The 21,632-nt window shown below is 34.5% G+C and overlaps 1 protein-coding gene across 1 annotated transcript in view; it reads right to left on the reverse strand.

Annotated features, from left to right (window-relative positions):
* Positions 1-827: 827 nt before the first annotated feature.
* The window catches only part of ABCE1 (ATP binding cassette subfamily E member 1), a 31,665-nt gene continuing 10,860 nt past the window's right edge, over positions 828-21,632 (reverse strand). Inside the window, exons 4-18 of the mRNA XM_045466542.1 lie at positions 21,510-21,607; positions 20,398-20,515; positions 19,653-19,790; positions 19,441-19,510; positions 19,095-19,191; positions 18,106-18,195; positions 12,558-12,679; positions 9,656-9,877; positions 8,376-8,435; positions 8,220-8,278; positions 5,764-5,874; positions 5,538-5,680; positions 5,291-5,413; positions 3,778-3,889; positions 828-2,469 (exon numbers count right to left, since the gene is read on the reverse strand). Coding sequence (XP_045322498.1) covers positions 2,422-2,469; positions 3,778-3,889; positions 5,291-5,413; positions 5,538-5,680; positions 5,764-5,874; positions 8,220-8,278; positions 8,376-8,435; positions 9,656-9,877; positions 12,558-12,679; positions 18,106-18,195; positions 19,095-19,191; positions 19,441-19,510; positions 19,653-19,790; positions 20,398-20,515; positions 21,510-21,607 — 1,611 coding nt within the window. The 3' untranslated portion in view covers positions 828-2,421. The remainder of the gene's footprint in view (positions 2,470-3,777; positions 3,890-5,290; positions 5,414-5,537; positions 5,681-5,763; positions 5,875-8,219; positions 8,279-8,375; positions 8,436-9,655; positions 9,878-12,557; positions 12,680-18,105; positions 18,196-19,094; positions 19,192-19,440; positions 19,511-19,652; positions 19,791-20,397; positions 20,516-21,509; positions 21,608-21,632) is intronic.

The following is a 21,632-nucleotide window of genomic DNA, read 5'->3' on the forward strand; positions in this document are numbered from 1 at the left end:
AGCTACCTCCTTCACTTAGCCCTGACTCTCCAACCCAGAATGGTTTCTCTTCTGAACCAGAGTGTGCATTCGCCAAACACTGGGTTGTGAGCTTGACATAAATGTATCTAAATGTTAATGGATATGGATGAAATTATAAACTGAGTTGTTTATCTCTGGCCACGATGTAGAAGGCAAACTACATGCCAGATGTCAAACTATGCAATTATAAGCAAGAGATTCAGGACTGGGCTTCAAGATGCTATGGTCTAATATCAGGTAAACCTAAATTGCATAAATACACTGCTTTTGTTAATACTGCTGTACACTGGTTGAACATAATACAGATTCTCTCTTTATTGAAGGTTTAAAAACTTAAATGGTCTCTAAACAGTTGATACAGTATATGAAGTTCAAAAGGTAATGGCCATATGTGTATATATCCCCTTTCCTTTGCCTGTTCTTTAGCCAAGTTCGCATTCCCAAAGGCTTACTGTCTTGAGTATCCTTTTGGTATTTTAATATTTTATATATTTTCAATAAATGGTGTATTTATGAACTGTTGCACCATTTAGAGAGATTTTCCAATCAATGTTTCCAAATTTAATAGCTAACATCTGCATTGGTAGTGTATTCGAGTTGGTTTTTATAGAAAAACTTTTGTTAGCAACTGTAAGATCTTTTCTATTGCTATATAAAAGTTTAACATCTAAATCCGTATTTTAAAAATTTAATTTACACAAACAATATTACAGTTAATACATATTCTGTCGTCAGCAATACGTAGAAAGAACTGTGCTTATTTTATCACAAGTGTTTTCTTTAGGACAGAATACGGAATCAGTAAGTAAAAACAGCTTTTGTCTTATTTTATTCAATATACTTGAAATAATCATTCACAAATTTAACCTAGCCTTAAAAATAGGCACTACTTATTTAGTATAATCTCATTTATGTACAAAACAAACCCTTTACATATTCACACTTAGCTAAGTGCACAGAAAAAGCATAAAAGGATATATATTATTAAATGCAAACACTGGTAACCTCTGGGAAGGTAATGTGAGGAGAGGACATTTTATTAACATGTATTTCAGTAGGTTTGAATTTTTCACAACAAACATGTATTTATGGATTACTCATAAATTTTTAAAAGGCCTAAAGGGGACCAGTTAAATCACATTCTCTATTCATTGTCTGCATGTTAATTAACGCTTCTATGGTTTTAAGGAGCTCTAAAAGTTTGTTCAGTAATTTCTAATTTTCCTATTTTACCTGCCCCATTAATTCATTTCAGTAAACTCTTTTCCTCACTTGTAGTATAAGTTCCAGTTCAGTGCACTAGAAGTGTAATTGAGAGTGGTTTCACACCACATCCCACTGTTCAAACTCAGGAACTTGAGATGCAGTAAGTTTTTAGAGCTCTTGCTACATACTATCCAAAACTCCAAAGTCAAACCGATGTAGATAATGTCCTCTAGATCCAAACGTGGAGATGAGTATATTTGGTACCAAGAGATATTTTACAATGCTATCTGGGGACTCATTTGCATTAATGTCGCCTGTAATGTTGTCCTTGGCTGCCCATCAGAGACCTGTGGAAGTTTAAAATTACACAGATGCTTAGGCATCAACTCTAAATATTTTGAAGGAAGCAAATATTCTTTAAAATGCTTTTCCTAAATTTTGATCAATGATTACACAAATGTCTAAAGAATGACATTACTTGGGAGAATTATAGAATCTTATGGAATGCTGAAACTGAGTAATTCAGAGGAAAGTTAGGATTTTTTTCTGGCAGATGGGGGTGGTGTGTGGAAATGACTTTTGATACTAAAACACACCGAAAACAACGTTGTAAAGAATGCTAAGTTGGGAACATGGCCATTTTCCAACAGTGGGGTTTTGTAGTAATTTTACTTTGAAAGTCTAAACACACTGATAACATAGTGCAAAGACTGAAAACAAGTAACAAATATAATCCTGATGTTTATTTATCAAATTACATTAGTGGAGTCTTCGACCAGCTTTTAAAATAAGGGCAGTTTCATTATACTGGCATATTTGGCAAACTAGAAGTACGGAAAGCTTTTTCAAGATTTTTAAAAGGGAGCAACACTGGTCAGCATTTGGTACACGAATATGATAACACCTACTGAAATCTTCCCATACATCATGAAAACTTGGGAGGTAATTTGTATAGCTTGAAATGTCATTTTAGAATGTTATATACAAAAAGGGCCTTATCAAGAACAGAAAAGTGGCATTTTCTGTGTTCGTACTAATTTACAACACAACTGGCTTTTGATGTTACATTAAGTAAATTATACTTCAAGCTCCAGAGTATGTGGGGCATTAAAAACCTGATTCAAGTTGTATATGACAAAATTCCCAATAAATGTTTCTTTTAAGAAATGGCTTCTCAACATTCTCAGATTCAGTCTAGTCATCCAAGAAAAAGTAGTTTCCACTCTTCTTTTGTTCTACATCCTAAAAAATGAAACAGAAGCAACAAAAATCAACACCATTCTCCTATACGTAGGGGTAGTCTTTCACCCAGTCTTGTTTAGCAGTGTTTACAAGTGTCTATACAACCTCCTCTGCATGCACTGTCTGCTTCTGGACATTTGTGGGTCCACTAAATCAAAGGCAGGATTACTACTTCTGCTAATCATCCCTACAACCAGAACACTTCCCTTGGTCCATCCTCAAGCAAAGCCTCTTCATAGAACATGCCTTACGTATGCATGTAAAATTCTGCTTTATAAAATACTATTTCCAGCTGAACTCTTGAATTCCACTTTTATCATTCTGACTTTAAACTCCCAGTCCAAAAGGTAACATTGTCTAGTTTGAGAACTGCCTATTACACAGAACTCCTATAGAACTATTTTTTTCCCAGTTCAGTTTACAGACTGGTTTAAAACTGTAATTGTAATTTCCTTATCTTGGCTAGAAAGTAAGATAAATCATACCAAACAAAATACACAGTGAAGCCTAAAGGCATCAAGACACTGTTAGGTTTTTAAGAATACAGAATGTATATGTTGGCTTTGTCTCTGCTTTCCAAGAGGTCATAAACTTTAGTGGAAAAGCTAGAGTACAAATATGAAAATAAAATCTAGTAAATGGTAGTATTAAAAACAAGGGCTAGAGGGCCATGAAGCATAAGCAGCATTTTAAGCAGGCACTGCAGGAGGTATTTAAAAACACAGAAACGCTTTTTTAGAGGTCATTTGCTTTTTTTCCCCAAGTGACCAAGTAATAATTATCTTCTAAAAAAAAAAAAAAAACACGTTTCATAGTCTACATCAACTATAAGGAGCATAATCAATTATTTTATGTACACCAATGAAAAACGCTGCCAATTAAACTGACAAAATGTTTTTCCATTGTGTAGAATTTTATGCTCATTGAAGACGTTTGCTTGGATTCTTAAAATATTTTAATCAGGTGTTGCTCTCGTGCTCTTGAAAAATAGATAAGAGAAACCGGTCATTTGTAAAAACTCTGTATTAACAGTGAATTAGTGTAATCTTTCTGAAGATGTTAAAAAGGCAAGTAAACTCAACACAGGCAGTACAACAGTGGGTACAACTCGAGATAACAGATCTGAGTCCATGTAGCAATAGCAACTATATCAGAATTACTGCCTACCAGACTATTAAATGAGAAAAATATGAATCAAAATTAATGAAATGACAAAATTTTTTCATGAAAGTCTTCCAATTTGAAACATGCCTTTCAATGATTCATAATGAGAAATTAACCACGATTTAAGATAGTTTTTCTACATACCTTAATTGAATTGAGTTTGTTTATTCTTGGCCTATAGTTGTTTGGATCTCTTCTGAATGTAATTTCAAGCTGAGACAAAAACTTATTCATGCCAGCCAAAAGAGTTTGAGGACTAGAGGAAAAATAAGATCAACTGTGATTAAAATTCATCCCACCAAAGTTAACTACTTTTTGGGATTGAAGAGTATTAATATTAAGCATCACTGTTTTAATTCCTTAATCATATCTGGATAATAGTATATAATTATAGCATATTATAAATTAATTTTATGTTCAGAAGTGTCTTTCCTTGGAGTACTTAGTTTGGCTATAATATTTTGTGAAAAAAGACCCAGTTTGACCTGTGTTTCTAATCTGGAAAAAGAAACATTTAAGATGGAAGTTACTACTATAGAAAAACAAAAGATCATTAATTAGGAGATTACAGAATTTCAAATCTGACATTTATAGGAGATAAGAGAATTTAACAGAAAAGGTAAAGTTCACATCAGAAATCTGGCACTGGAGGGAGTATGTACAGCACAAGGGATTTTACTTGTATCTCCTTTTTCCATTTCTGTGCATCATTCATCTTTTTTTACCCAAATTAGTTCTTAAATCACACTAAATTGCATCATACTTGTGAAACACTTTAATAAGCATTTTTTGTAAATACAGATGATGGTTATTTAAATAAGCTTTACAGAGTCTATGAAATTGCCCTGTCAAAGAAATATGGAATTCCCAATTGATGAACAAATTAAAATGAAAAGAAATTCTGGGAAGAAGCTCAGTAAAGTACTTTTATTTTTTGGATGAATTATTCAAATAGCAACTCCTTTCCTCCCTAAAATCAGAGAACATAATGGAATCACACGAAATTGCTCTTTTTATAGGTAAAAAATGGCTGAATGTCAGTAATTTCATACGGTTCAACTTAACAGAGGGTTTTAGCACTAAGACATTCCTCATAAACTGATTTCAATGTGAGACTTCTCTAAATTACAAGAGCTCTAAATCAAGCCAATAAGGAAAAATTAGAGAAAAAAAGGAGAAAAGGTAAAATCATTTTGACCCTGCTATAGATCAATACCAGATATTTGGGGTCCACTGTGAGCATTACCACTAGCAGTGTAAGTTGGGCAAATCATATAACCTTGTTTCCTTAACTGCTGTATGCAAAAACATCTATGGTTTTCAGGGAATTACCTGCAAAATCAAAATCCTAGTATGTTTTGAAAATCCAAATAATGAAGCAGACAAAAGTTAACTTTCAAGAAAAGCTGAGCAGCCCAGAGCTCTGCATGCTTATTCCCTAGGGTCAGGAGTTCTAAACTATATAGTCTGAACACTTCCATCCAGTATTCAATATGAATAATCCTGGGAGTTACAGAATCATTCTTAGAATTTCTGGCTACTTCTTTAAAAATTAAAATGGTATGATTAATGTTTATAAGCTTCTTGGAAAATTCTGAATAATACTTTTCTAACAGAACTTATAATTAGGCTTGAATATTTCAGAAAACAGTTGTACCTGTTTGCGACTGTGTTCTTAGATGGAATACCATCAAAGACGATGACTCGATCTGCTAGATAGGTGGCCATAATGAAGTCGTGTTCCACAACAAAGGCTGTCTTCTTAGCATGGAGTATGAAACTAAAATACATGATTTTGAACATGTTTCCAGTTTTACATGATCAAATATTCAAATGTGTATTAAGCACCGTTGTATGCCAGTGCACATTAACTAAAAGTAATACTCTTAGTGGCAGGACATTACCGTTTGACAACTCGAGCTGCCATCAATCTTTGCTCAGAATCCAAATATGCAGATGGTTCATCAATTAAATAGACATCAGCCGGTTTGCCCAAACAAAGAGCTAAAGCTACTCGCTGCAGTTCACCACCAGATAACGTCTGCACCTATTTGGAGAAAAAAAGTTTAGCAAACCAGCAGAGACACCCAAAGCTTAAAATAATAACATAACAAGAATCAAAATACATACTTCTTGATCGATGATGTTTTCAATTTGCAGAGGCTTCATCACATCAGTCACAAACTGTGGATGAGTGTATGCATCTCTTATTTTTTCATGTAGTAACTGTCGAACACTTCCCTGTTTTTAGTGAAAAAAGTATTGGAATTTTCAGTACAGAACTCCTCTACGTATCTTCATCAAGTTAAGCTCCAGAGCAAAAGTATATCAATTTACCACCCACAGATATGATAGTATTATGCTTCTCCATCGTCTATGGCATGTCCTAAAATTATTAGAAACCCATCATGTCCAACAAGTAAAAACAATCTTAAAATCTTAGAGTAGTAAACAATGACTGTTTCAAGAAAGAAATCATTTGATAGGGCGCCTGGGTGTCCCAGTCAGGTAAACGTCTGATTCTTGGTTTTCGGCTCAGGTTATGATCTCACGGTTCGAGGGTTTCAGCTAAACCGTGCTAAAAGCACGGAGCCTGCTTGGGATTCTCTGTCTCCCTCTTTGCCCCTCCCCTGCTTGCTCTTGATCTCTAAATAAATAAATAGTAAAAAAAAGAAAAAGTTTAAAAAGTTTAAGGAATCATTTGAGAATAGGAATAATGCTCAAGGTCAGTGTGGGTATCAAGTACCCTTAGGCAATCAGCAAGATAAGACAAAATGCATAATAGGGATGATTTCTAAAGATGTCATGTGCTTGTTATTTTAGGAGAGGGCCGAGTCTGAGAACTTAAAAGCTAAGCTTATACAAAGTACCAACGATAAAAATTTTTTGAAGTATTTATTTTTGAGAGCGCGAGTGTGAGCAGGGGAGAGGCAGAGAGAAAGGGAGAGAGAATCCCAAGCAGGCTCTGTATCGTCAGTGTGGAGCCCAACGTGGGGCTCAAATTCACAAACCGTGAGACATGACCTGAGCCAAAATCAAGAGTTGGACAAAGCTACCCAGGTGCCCCCAATGATAAAACTCTTAGTGTAAATCTAAGCAATCTCAAATAGGCCTAACAAAGTGAAGGCTGAGGTCCTGAGTGCAAATACCATAGTTAAGAAGTTCACTACAATACTTGCATAACCAAAGGTTAACTTTGTTTTCAAGGTTCATATTTTAAAATTTATCAGTATTTTTTTTTTTTATGACCAAATAACATTCAATTTCATGGATATAGCACATTGTGTTTATCCATTTACAATTGATGGACATTGTGGTTGTTTTCCACTTTTTGGCTATTATGAATACATTTGTGTGCAAATTTTTGTGTTGAGATAGGTCTTCATTTCTCCTGGGTATGTATTTAGGAGTGGAAATGTTGGTTCATATGTAACTATGTTTAATCGTAAGAACTAAAAACAAACAAACAAAAAAATCCTAAGAACTGCCAGGTGTTTTTTTTTTTTAAAGTGGCTCTACCATTTTACATTCCCATCAGCAATGTATGGGGTTCCAATTTCTCCACATCTTCACCAAAACGTGTTACTGTCTTTTTAAGTCATCCTAGTGGGTGTGCAATATCTCACTGTAGTTTTGATTTGCATTTCCCTAATGACTAATGGTACTGAGCATCTTTTCAGGTGCTTATTTGGCCATCTGAATATTTTCTTTGAAAAAATGTCTATTCAGGGGTGCCTGGGTGGCTCAGTCGGTTGACTTTTTTTTTTTTTTTTTTGAGAGAGAGAGGGACAGGAGGAGAGAGAGACAGAGAGAACAGTGCAGAGCTGACACGGGGCTCGATCCCACGACCCTGGGATAATGACTTGAGCTGAAATCAAGAGTTGGATGCTCAACCAACTGAGCCATCTGGGCGCCCCAAGCTTTTAACTCTTTTTTTTTTTTTTTAAATGTTTATTTACTTTTGAGACAGAGGGCGAGTGAGAGAGGGGCAGAGAGAGAGGGAGACACAGGATCCGAAACTGGCTCCAGGCTCTAAGCTGGCAGGACAGAACCTGATGCAGGGCTCGAACCCACGAAGCGTGAGATCATGACCTGAGCCGAAGTCGGACACTCATCCGACTGAGCCACCCAGATGCCCCACCAAGCATTTGACTCTTGATCTCAGCTCAGGGATTGATCTCAGCTCAGGGATTGATTTTAGGATTGACTGCACTGGCTTCATGCTGAACGTGGAGCCTACTTTAAAAAAAAAAAAAAAAAAAAAAAGTCTATTCAAATCCTTTGTCTGTTTTTAAACTGAGTTGTAACAGTTCTTTATGTATATTCTGGATATGAGTCTGGATATGAGTATTATTAGATAAATGATTTGCAAATGTATTCGCCCATCTTGTAGGTGGCCTTTTATTTTCTTGCTAGTGTTATGTGGAAATGAATCAACGACTTATGTCTTAATTCTTTCTTTAGCCACTTTTGGTAAAACACAGAAATTTGGAGAAGAATTTTGATACAGTGAAAGATTAAAGCTATAGGTGTGTGTGTGTGCATAAACTTTCCTTTAATAACCAAATAACAGAATAGTAACTCACAGTTGATTTGGGACTGATTTTCTGTGGCTTATAACTGACATTGAGAACTGGTACTTCTCCTGCAAAATAATGCAAATAAAGAAGACACTGAAAATTACCCATATCTTCAAAGTTTCCTATGTGGGAAAGAGTAAAAACACAACGATGCAACAGTACCTCCTTCATCAGGCTTAAGTCTTCCAGCAAGCATTCTGATAAATGTGGTTTTACCAGTACCTGCCAACACAATATACATAACAAACAGACTTGTAAGATGCTTCATGTTTAAAGTAAAACATTATGTACGCTACTGGATTTTGAGAAATTAGTTTTAAAGGTATACACTGACACTACTCAATTCTGAAGCCTAAACAAACATACTTGAAACTTTCATGATATGCTTCTGAAGTATCATTCGAAACTAATTAGAGGAATATAGACTAATAAATCTTATTAGTAACCATTACAAGTTTTGGGCTACTTTTTAAAAGACTTTTTTAGGGGCGCCTGGGTGGCGCAGTCGGTTAAGCGTCCGACTTCAGCCAGGTCACGATCTCGCGGTCCGTGAGTTCGAGCCCCGCGTCGGGCTCTGGGCTGATGGCTCAGAGCCTGGAGCCTGTTTCCGATTCTGTGTCTCCCTCTCTCTCTGCCCCTCCCCCGTTCATGCTCTGTCTCTCTCTGTCCCAAAAATAAATAAACGTTGAAAAAAAAAAAATAAAAAAATAAAAGACTTTTTTAGCTTAAATACCAATACAATTTATTGTTAAGGAATGTAATATTGTTATGATTGATACCATCATGTGAAAGTCCATTTGCATAAAACGCAACCTGGTTCAAAATTCTTCCATTACCTAAAGACTAAAATACATGGCAAAATCATCGTAGAAAACTTCTCTTCTATAGACTTATAAGCTATAAATATACAATTCAAATCTTTTTTTTTTCAATCTTGAAAGCAATACCAGACATTTGGTACTCGAATTCAACTCATAGCCCTATTTATGACAGTAATCTAAAATTGAAAATTCAGGTAATAACAACTATTTACAAAGGTAGACTAGCCTGAATTTAAAATAATAAAAGCTCAAATGGAGGAATTCAAGAAAAAATCTTAAACTAGATTCCTTCTGAATTACCTTATTATTTTATCCTTTCCTTCCTCATCTGTTTCTAAGATGAATAAATCCCCTAATAACTTATACACAGAAAAACTAGCTTGGAAAAGTATCTTATTTTCACTAAAAGTTATGGAACAAAATATATGAAATATAAACTTGACTGGGTGGCAATGACATTAAGTCATACAATGTTATAAAATGTGAACTACACTGAGAAATGTATGGATTCAGTCTAGCTCCCACTTACAACTGAGTCAAAATTTTTCATGGAGTAGCTGAAACAAAGTAACTGGATAAACAGAACAGACTTCCAAATATCACAAAATAAGGAAAACTTACCATTCTCCCCCAGCATCACCATGATTTCAGAATCTGTAAACTCTCCAGCTACAATTGCTAGCTCAAACTCTCCCATTTTCTTCTTCATTCCAGGATATTTATACATACACATCTTTTTAACTTCTTCTTCATTTGCTGTCTCAGCCACTTTAAAAACAAGTGATGCATCTCTGAATCTCAAGTTTTCTGTTGGAACGTAGCCATCCAAAAAAATGTTTATGCCTGTTGGAAAGTCATTGACAAAAGATTAGTGAAGGTCATTTAAAGACTAATCTTTTCCACAGCAAGAAATTATCATATAAAACCCCAAATCCTAGGCTCTCCTGGGAGCAATCTAAGCACAGATTTCAAATATCTGTGAATTTGTGGTAACATGCAGTGACAACAGGGTGTCTTATGTATTTGATACAAGTTTAAAAAACTTAAGCATATATATACAAAGAATATCTTTTCACTAATGATGTGAATTTTATATAAGATTTTCTTCCCCATCAGGTTTTGTGCAAAAGAATACGGTGCCGTTTCTGTTTTTTTTAAATCAAAACTTGTGATTTTTCTCAAAAAATGACAAGTAAAAAATGGGAGTATTTTCATAGACATAAAATAATAGTCTGGAGAATAATTTTTTAAATAAAGAAGTTATGAATATGCATTTTCACATGAGATCTAGATACCATAAGCTGAAGTTCTAAAATACTGCATGTTTTCAGATTAATTTTACAGGTTTGCAACACATTTATAATAATGAACTTCATTTAACATTTTTTTGGCTTCACTGTACAAAAATATACACCATTATCTAAACATTTTTTAGTGACTGAAAGAAAACTAACATATTGTGCACGAGAATCCCTCCATATTAAAACTGTGAAGATGTGCAATGGCAGACACAGAAATAAAAAAGTGGATTACATGGGAAAAATGCAAAGATCTATTTTCAGTGATTCCTATATTTAAGATAAAAGAAAGATAGTAGCTCAAGTCTGGAAGGTCTTGAAAGAAAGCTTGAGGATGTTATTCATCTCATCTGGAACTCAGAGCCCTACCTGGGGGACTACAGCCTCCGCCTAGAACACAGGTGTTCAATATTTGCTGAAAGAATAAATTCATCCTGCCAAAATTAGTATTTTTTGATCATAAAACTCTTTAAAAATTATAAATGTGAGGTTAAAAAAATTAAAACCAAAAGTTAGAAAGGAACATAGACTTGACGGAAACCTTAGTAGCCACTGATTCCAAATGCCTTAATTTATCAGGTAAGGAAATGAAGACGCAGAAAATTGTGTGCAAAGAGACATTAAAAAACTAGCCTTTCCACTTCTACTGTAAAACTTGTCAATCTAAAACTGAGTCTAAGCTATAACTGTCTTTAGAGCTCAAAGAGAGCTTTCACGTTATGTATGACATTAATTTCAGTATATTAAAAGAAAGCAGAAAGAAGGAAAGTTTACTAGAATTGTTTTAACAAACGAGGCACATTAAAAGCTTCAGCAGGAACCATTTCTTAAATGGAATAGCTTTTAGGGGCACCTGGGTGGCTCAGTCAGTTAAGCATCCGACTCTTGGTTTTGGCTCAGGTCATGATCTCATGGTTTGTGAGATCGAGCCCGGCATCTGGCTCTGTACTGACAGTGAGGAGCCTGCTTGGGATTCTGTCTCTCCCTCTCTCTCTGCCCCTCCCTGGCTCGCTCTCTCTGAAAACAAAACAAACAACTTAAAAAAAAAAAAAAAAAAAGGCATAGCTTTTAGACAAGGCATTTATAACTACAATTGTGAAGAGTGAATGCCAGGAACCTACCTCATTATCAATGCAATTCTGGACCTATTACAAGGTATAGAATAGATAATAAATATTTGCTAATTGAGGAGAATAAAAAATTAATAACTTTCTGATATCATCTCTTAAGACTATTGGAAAGAAAATTAAGCAATCTCACAAATTTTTTCCTGAACATATGCATCTGTTTATCTCAAAGGTACAAGCAGATAAGTACTTACGTATCTCAAAAATTATTCTTGAAGAGATTGTTTTAAAAAGGAGCCTGCCTAACCTAGGCATCTACATACAAGACTACATGAATAATTATTCTTATAAAATAGGAATTTTTTCAAACTATGAACTAGGTAGTCTTTTTGTCAGTTGAAGGCACAGCTGAAAAGATGAAATATAAAGAAAAGGGGAGAAAGAAATCAGTGGTAGGAAATGGCAAAGAAATTAAAAAGAAAAAGGCATACTAGGTGGAGAATGCACTGATATTTGTTTCAGGAGCCACTTAGTGGTAGGTTAGTTTTTAGTTTTGCCTAACTTGCTTAGGTGGAGAAGAGACACGGAAAAGAGACACCAGAGAGTCCCTCTTTCCTGATAGTAGAAGGAATAAATGAAAATAGGCTTACTAAGCTATTTTATTAGGCTTTTAGTTATTCATTAAACTATGACACTATCTTGTTTTAATTTAATATACTTACTATCTTATTAGACTTCTAGACAGTCTTAAGTTCTACAAACTTAAGACACAGATTATAGAAAAATTTGAAAAATGGGAACAAGATGAGCACTAATTAAGAGTTTCACTACTGGTTTTGGCCTTTCAAAGATAAAGCTGAAGATGATAAATACTAGAAGTTGTAGAAGCCAAAATATAATAAAAACTTTTAAGATAGCAAACAGTGAAACTGATACAGCATTTCTACCCATTGCAATAGAAAATTCTCCAAAAAGAAAGTTTTGAATAACAAACAATGTACATAACCTTATATATACATTGTTGAGTGATTAACTTCCATTAAGACTGGAGTTTTGGATAAATATTAGAGCAACATGTAACTGCTGAATATCAACGATACATTTTCTAAGCATTAGAGTGAAATAATACAGCATTGTGGAAATAGTTTTTCAAGTTACCTTCTCTTACACTAAAAGGCATAGTGACAACACCGTAAGCACTTGGTACGCCATATAAACAGCAGATGAAGTCAGAGAGATAGTCTAATACACTTAGATCATGCTCCACCACAATGATATATCTGCAAATCAATACAGATTTTTATTTTTAAATGTAACATAACATATAAAATAAAATTATATTTAATTACAATTTAAACTCTTACACAGAACAGTATAAATTCCAGGAAAACAGATATGTTAAAAAAATTAAATGTAAAGACCATACTAAACCAAAGCCGTAAGACATTAAATAAGACTCTATCAGTCTTCCTATTTCAAATTGTTTTCCTAAACTAAAAGAAAAGTTAGTATGAAACAGTCTATGGAGACATGAAATAAGTGTGTTTTGCCAAAAAACCCCCACATTTTTAAATAAACTTTACAAAGACACAATTACAATAGATTTAAATCTGATGTAGCTTAAACTGTTTATTATGCTATTCATCTTGCACGTTAATAAGCCCTTACAGTTGTCCTGTCCCATCTGTTAGCTGTGGTAGGGGAATACAGAGAATATGACAGAATGCTTAACCTGAGAACTTCCAAGTTAGCTGGGGAAGACAAGGAATAGACATGAAACATTACCAAAAAACCCCGAAAAAACAAAAAAAAACTACACAGCTACGCATGTTCTCTAGATATAAAATCCAGTGAAGGCCAAGGAAATAGGTTAGTGTGTACTGGAGCACTCTGTAAGTGGGACAGTATCTGACGTGACTTTTGAAGTGGTAAGAAAAAAGTATTGCCGGCATACAAACTATCAGGCAAATAATGATCATGACACTTTTATGCAGCACTTTATTCCTATTCAAGTTAGTTCAAAATGTTAAAAAAAGCGATGTCCTACAGACACTTCAAATTCCAACTTATGTTTCCTGTACAAATAAAAATTCTCCATATTTACATTAATGCAATCATCATTCTCATAAAATAGGACTAACCTTATTCCTAATATACTGTTTAAATTGTCAAGTCTGTCAACTCTTTCTCAACGATGTCTTGTGCATTTATTTCATCCTTTTCTTTTTTCTAAATTCTAGTTCAGGCTCTCACATTTCTTTCAACATTTCCATAAACTTTTAACAAACCTCACTCTTTTCAGGTTCCCAGATATGGCTCTCAGTTGCAAATAAAACAAATTAATGTCCTAAGACTTTGTTTCAAAACTCTCCAAAACTTCAGCTATTATTTTTCCCCATGTACATATAAGGCACACTGAAAAATGGATCTTTCATTGTTTCCTGAATAATCCACTTTTCCACTTCTGTGTGTCTAAGAGTTATTCCTTCTCCTGAATGTTCTCCTGTCTAAATCCTCACCTGCTGAAATCTTACTCAATCCTTTAAGGTCCATCACAAATCCTACCTTCTGTAGGGTCCCCTTGATATTACGCAAATGAGCTTTCTTTCCCCAACTCTTGACCCCCTGTAACTCTGAACTGATATTTGGATTTTTATTTTTTATTATTTTTATTTATTTCTTATTTTTATTTATTATTGAGGACCTCGGCAACTTGTCCCTAAATTGTGTGAAGTCAGACTATATAATACATTTTAGCACCTCTATGATTTTTACTCTTGTGCTATGTACCAAAGAGATGTTTAATAAAGTTGTTGGGTAATGAAGATTTTGGACTTATGCTAATTGGCAATGGGGCAAAATGGTTAGGTTCTTAAATAACATTGTCCAGTAAAACTTTCTATGGTTATGAAAATATTCTCTATGTGCAGCATGTGGAATGTGGGTAGACTGATTGAAGGAATGAATTTTTAATTTCAATTAAAACAGTAACATGACTAGAAGGTATAGCACAGTTCTAGAATAAGAGAACGGTAAGAAAAAACATTTCGGAAAGATTAATCTGTCAAGAAGAAAGAACCACTGGCTTTTTTTAAGGAAACTCCCATAGCAATCTAAGTATCAGATAGTAAGAGGAATGAAAAAGAATATGGGGGCATGTTTAATTATGAAAAGAAAATATTAAGAGCAAATGTTTACTACCACATTGGTAGTAAGAAGCATCAATAAAAATGGCAAATCACCCAAGTGAGCCAGTACTCATCCTGCCTTGGTGTTTTTTTGGCAATGTTCCATTATCTGGACTGTCTACTTCTTACCATTAAAGCCTTCTAGACACCATGTAAGGCATCATAGTGTTAACCTAGTGGCTTTAAAAAAAATTTTTTTTTAAGTTTATTTAGAGAGAGAGCACAGAGCCCGTTGTGGGGCTTGAACCCACGAAACCGAAACCTGAGAGATCTGAGCTGAAACCAAGAGTCAGATGCTTAACCGACTGAGCCACCCAGGCGCCCATCTAGTGGCTTTTAATTTGCTTTGAAAAGAAGGAAAAAAACCATGTCATACATTCTGCTATCCCTACTTTTAAATGGAGCTTATGAAGAAGTCCAAAATGTAAGAAAGAATTAAGTGAGCCAGCCACTCTATTTCCTAACGGTTTGGAAAGAAACAAATCTGTAGCCTAATGAGAAATTTATGCTGTGAACTCCTACAATTAATTTTGGATTACAGTTGGTTTTTTTTTTTTTTGTTTGTTTTTACACATGGTTTTTAATTTAACTGAAGACGTTCTTAGAGGACAAATTCTAAAAAAATCTCATGCATTTAGTGTCCTTTCTCCAATCCATCCTCTATTTCTTGGTTTTGTTTTGTTTTTTTTTTTAAGGAAAGGATAGCCAATCTTTTTATAGCATTACAGACTGAACGCTGCCTTGACACATCACAGATTTTCAGAATCCAAAGAATGTGAAAATGTCTAAATAATTTTCTTTACTTTGTCAATCTAATTTGTTTTGACATGTTATCCACATTATAATTACAGTTACTGCCCTCTCAAAATAGAAAACTATAATGATTTGCCTGAACATTCGTATATTAAGATACATGTCATCTGGTTGTAAATTACGTATCTTTTTAGTTCTCCTTTTTATTATGGTTAGGACATTATTTGATATTTTAAAAAATTATGTGTGAAAGTAGGTATGAGCTATGACTTTCATAATAAATAAATATAAAAATATTTCATAAAAGGGCTAAGGTTGAAAACTACTGACTTGACTACTTGTATGTTCTTTTCTTTACCAGATTGATAAATCCTTGAATACCGGGACTGTATCTTATATTCTTATATACCTCAAAGAGCCTATCATAATACCCAGGCCTATGTATGATGTGAAAATTATAGCTACTATTTGGCTCAATTTAGATTATCTCTTTATCACTGATTCTAAGTTTCACTTCAAAGTATGTACGTGGATCATTTGCTCCTTGAATCTAGAGAATCAAATTTTTCAATTCTGAAAAATTCTCAGCCACAATCTTTTTCATGGCTTCATTTTTCAAACTCCTATTCAGATATATGTAAACAGTCCTTTTCATTCCATTCTCTAACCCTCCTTTCTGAACTCAATCTGAGTTCAATCTCATTCTCTGTTGTATTCTGGTAATTTGCACAGATCAACTTTTTGGGTTTCTAACACTTTTTTCTGTTATCCCTAATCTGTCTAATCTATGCAGTGAGGTTTTTTTTTTTTGTATTTTTTTAAACATTTACTCATTTTTGAGAGAAAGCACATGAGTGGGGGGAGAGACAGAGAGCAGGAGAGGCAGAGAGAGAGGGGTCAGAGAGGATCCAAAGTGGGCTCTGCACTGACAGCAGTGAGCCTGATGCAAGGCTCAAACTCACAAACCACAAGATCGTGACCTCAGTTGAAGTCCAATGCTCAAATGACTGAGCCACCCAGGAGCCCCAGTGAGTTTTTTTTTTTTTTTTAAAGATTTTATTTTTGGGGCACCTGGGTGGCTCAGTGAGTTGAGCGTCTGACTTTGGCTCAGTTTACAATCTCACCATTTGTGGGTTTGAGCCCCGCACTGGGCTCTGCTGACAGCTCAGAGCCTGGAGCCTGCCTTGGAATCTGTTTCTCTCTCAAAAATAAATAAACATTCAAAAATTTTTTTAAAGATTTTCTTTTTAAGTAATCTCTACACCCAACATGGGGCTGTAACTTACAACCCTGAGATACAGTTGCATGCTCCACCGACTGAGCCAGCCAGGTGCCTCTGTCCATTGAGTTTTTTATGTCACAGCTATACTTTCAATTTCTAAATCTGGGTTTTTTGAACATTTACCTATTGCCTTTTTCTGGTACCATATTCTTAGGGTTTTGTATCCTTTTTTATGTTTGTATTTTATTATTTTTTTTAAAGTTTATTTGAGAGTGTGAGAGACAGCGTGCACGTGCAGGAGGAGGGTTAGAGGCAGAGACAGAAGGAGAGAGAATTCTAAGCAGGCTCCGTGCTGTCAATGCAAAGCCTGACGTGGGGCTCAAACTCACAAACTGTGAGATTATGACTCGAGCGGAGATCAAGATTCAGACACTTAACCGACTGAGCCACTCAGGGGCACCTGTGGGGTGTATTTTAGATACAACTATTTTATAGTTTGAGAATGTCACGTGACCTCCTTGAAGGTCTAATCCTGTTGTCTGTTGTGTCTACTGCCTCCTTTGCAGATGCTTTCCTCTTAATCATTTATAGCCCTGGATTTTAGCTCATGAGTCTTTACTTGTAGGAATCCTGTGACCAGGGTTGAGGGCATATCCCTGCAAAGTGATTTTATATTTGCTTCTGCTAGGTACCATAGGACAGGACTAAAGATTCTGAGACCCTCTTTTTATGTTACTTTCTTACTGTGAAGAAGATTATCCCGATTATCTAAATTTCAATTCCACATTCTAGCCATATTCCAGTCTCTTCTTTGTAATTTATAGTTCTTTCTTTGGTTTTTGATCCCTAGGGATTTCTCTTGCATTCTGTAATAGCTGGAGATTAAATTAGTCATTAATGAGAGGCACAAAAAATACTACACAGAAAAAAATCCCATAGTTTTGCCATGTAGTAAATTTGTAACCTAGAACAAATAACTACCTTATCTGACCTTAATCTTCCTCATCTACAAAATGGGAATACTACCAAAGAGTCTAACACACAAGATTGCTATGAGGCTCAAATGAGAGAATGGATTTAAAAACTGAAAATTACAAAAGTATCCCATAACTACAGGGTGCTGTGATTACTTAACAGGTTATTAAGAAACTATGGAGTTCAGTAAGACCCTAAATAACCAGAGTTACTGTGGTGATCCTTATAATGTTGTAAATTTTGTGTGTGTTTGAGTGACATATTCATTTGAGAATCTGGTAAAAGCTAAGAATCTGCCTCCCAGAAATCCATACACAGATGCCAGAACTTTCAAATCATTCCAAAGTATTCCTACGCTCTCTGGAGACAGGCATTAAATAGCAGGTAGTAAATAAGTCTTGCATAAAGAACATCTGTTCTAGATAGAGGAAGGTAAATACCAGTGGTGGCTCTAAATAACTGATAGAAAACATACATACATATGACATTGATGGCCCCAGTGTTTAATCTTTAGAAATCTGTATAACTCCCCAAACAAAAGAAGACAGACATACCAATCTATACTCACCTATCTGGATTTATGAGAGATCGTATAGTGATAGCAGCCTTTAAACGCTGCTTGACATCTAGGTAACTAGAAGGTTCATCAAACATGAAACTATGAGAAAGAAAAGCAAACACAATGATTTGTAAGACAAATAGGATATAATTCTATCTTACATGATATTTTAAAGCTCTGTAATATAGTTTCTGATTTAACAACAACCATACTCTCTTACACCAATGAGGAGTCCACTGTGTAAGAGTAAGAACTTCTGTATTCTGTTCAAAAGTAGAAAGAAAAAAAATTGCAAAAGCAGGGCTGCATTATCAAGCCTGGGGAGAGACTCTCTGATTAAGCTAATGTACAAAGTGTTATTACCTCATGAAAAAATATTCTGATAAAGTCTGAAGTAATTCAGACAGCTTTGCTCTTGATTAAAGTCCATTTGCATTAAAGCAAATGAGTTTTTGAAAAGGAGGGCACTGCACAGAATTATAGAACACTTTGTGGAAAAGGGCTAGCCTGCACTGGATGTCAGAGTAGGAATGTAGAAAAAGGTGGGAGCAATATATCTGGGAAAAGAGAGGCATTAGAAGGTAGGAAGGAAACTCCTTCCCTTTTCTCTCTCACATGACATGCCACCCTGATTTAGGGTAATCTAAAAGACCTGTTTTACTTGAGGTATTTAAAAACCTTGCTGGCCTGGTTGGAGAGCTTAAGTTTAAAAAAATATCCTTTTATGTACAGAGTTTATGTAATATGCAACTGATCATATTAAACAGCACTGTAACCCATAAATTGTGAAGTACTTATCTAAATAAATGAGTTACTCTCCCCCTTTGGGAATAACAGGGAATGGCAATGGATGCATAAATGTTTCAACATCTTAGCTCAAAAGCAGAACCTTAGATACTATTTCTGTTAACTTCTCTCAAAAGCAATGCCTTAATAGTATTACAAATAAAAACTCTAAAATAAAGATTAAGATGTACAAAATTTGCAAAGCAACCTACATATCAGCCTTCTGTATGCAAACGACAGCACAAGCAAATCTCTGCAACTCTCCTCCTGAAAGATCTTCAACATTTCGTTCTTTTAGATGGGTTAAATCTACAAAGAATATAGAGGCATTGTGTTCAATGTTGTTAAGTTTTCTTTTACCTCTTCTAGGCAAAATGTATGTATCGCACATCATTCTGGGTATGAATGATATTTCAGTTGAAAACTGTTAATGTAAAAAGTGAATACAACAATTCCTAGAGATTTTCCCCTGTATTTCAGTAATCCATATGATAAGTATCTATCTTTATGAGTTAAGTTCAGGGCCTGTTAAAGCATGAACACAAAACAAACTCTTACCAAGCTGTTGACATACAATTGCTTGTGTCTTTGTTTCATCCTTTCGGTCCAAAATAGATCCCACTGTCCCCTATCATAATATATCAGAAATAGTTACTACTATTTTCCTTCAATATTAAAAAGTTACAAAGCAAAATAAGTTTAGTTTGATACATATTTTATACCTCCACAGATATCTAAAATACATAAATTCCTCCTAAAGAGCAACTGACCTTTGCAGCCTTGGGAATCTGGTCTACATACTGAGGTTTAATAATGGCTTTTAGGTCATCTTCTAGAATCTTGGTAAAGTAATTCTGCAATTCGGATCCACGGAAGTAAGTCAAAATTTCTTGCCAATCAGGTGGATCCTAGAAATACAATTATCTGAATTTAATAATACATAATAATGCAAAAAAGAGGACTATTACACAGTTGACTCCTGAACAACATGGGTGAATTTTTTTTGATAACTATAATAAAGTACCATAAATCTATTTTCTCTTCCTTATGACTTACTTAATATTGATAACATCTTCTTTTCTCTAGCTTGCTTTATCTTAAGACTATAGTATATAATACATGTACAAGATAGGTAACTGTTTATGTTACTGGTGTAAGGCTTCTGGTCAACCAAAGGGTATTAACAGTTAAGTTTTGGGGAGTCAAAACTCATACACAGATTTTCGACTGTGTGTGGAGGGGGAGTCATGACCCCTAACCCTCGCATTGTTCAAGGGTCAACTGTACATCCAAATAGAAGCCTTCTGGCTTTTAAAACTTCATTAACAGTTTAAGGAAGTTCATATTTATCAGTAGCATTAACAGATCTTAATTAAAAAGGAGTTTCATCTATATATTATTTCTCAGCATTAATGAATGATACTGAAAATAAGAACATTAAAAAAATTACATCCTTTCCTTCAAAGTCTCACAAAACTGACCTAAGTATTCATTTTCATGAAGTAGTATACATACATCATACTTTCCAAGGTTTGGCTTTTGCTTTCCTGCTAAAATTTTTAGAGCAGTTGACTTTCCAATTCCATTAGTTCCAACTAATCCTAAAACTTCACCTGGACGAGGGATAGGCAACCTGTCATTAAGTATACAAAAATGGATAAATAAATAAAACTAGGATTTAGGTAGAAAAAGCTACATAATACCATAATCATGTATTTTAATGCACTTGCACTCCACACACATCCATTAATAAGCTAAGAGATATATGCCAGATATTATTGGCTATTAGAAAAAAAAAAACAGCCAAAAGTAACTTAAACTGTTAATTGTTAGAAATGCATCCATGACCAATATTACTTTAAATTTTATTTTCAATTTTCATTCATGTCCATTCTAAAGTAATTCTCCTTTACATATAAAGCTCAGTTTTAATGTATAACCAAATGCTCTGATACAAAATTAAATAGCAGGTGCAACCTCACACTGTCTTTTTTTTTTTTTTTTTTGTCCTGCCATTTACTTACAAGGAGAATAGTGCCACATCAACCAGAAATACTCCACTTCATTCTCCCTGCTGCAGTAGGCTCTTTAAAGCTGGCAGGTTGAGAAATACCTTTTTATTAGTTAAATCTAGACTCTCAGATTCAGAATAACAGTGTTTAGCAGATTAAAAACCTCAAAGCACTCCTGTGATTTAACAATATATGTTGAAGTTCAGAGTAATAGTCTCTGTAGAGGAGATTAGTAAATAATGAAAATAGAAAACAAGTTCCTTAAAGTTATTTTGGGGATATGAGTATTATTAATAATAGTAATTCTCAACCTCACTTGTATATCAGAATCACTTGGGAGCTTTTTCAACTTATTGAGGTCTGGATTCAATATCTAGAGATATAATGTAATTCAACTGGGCTGAAACCTAGGCATTAGTTTTTAAAAAAAAAAACCCAAGTAATTCTATTGTTAGCCAGAATGAAACACTGACATATACAGTACGATTCTATACATTATAATTTTGCATTTCTCTTTAGTGGATGGTTAATACTTCTTCCCATTTTCATCTTTCTCTGAAAATTTCAAATGTATTTTACTCTTGATCCAAGTAGAATGTTGACTTGAAAATATACCTGTGAAGTTTGAAGGCATTGGCACAATATCGATGTGTTGTTTCTTTTTCCAAATTGCTTGGTAAATTGACAATTGATAAGGCGCCAAAGGGACATTTCTGTTATTTAAAGTAAAGAATTTTA

Source organism: Leopardus geoffroyi, chromosome B1, assembly GCF_018350155.1.
Source record: "Leopardus geoffroyi isolate Oge1 chromosome B1, O.geoffroyi_Oge1_pat1.0, whole genome shotgun sequence".
NCBI lineage: Eukaryota > Metazoa > Chordata > Mammalia > Carnivora > Felidae > Leopardus > Leopardus geoffroyi.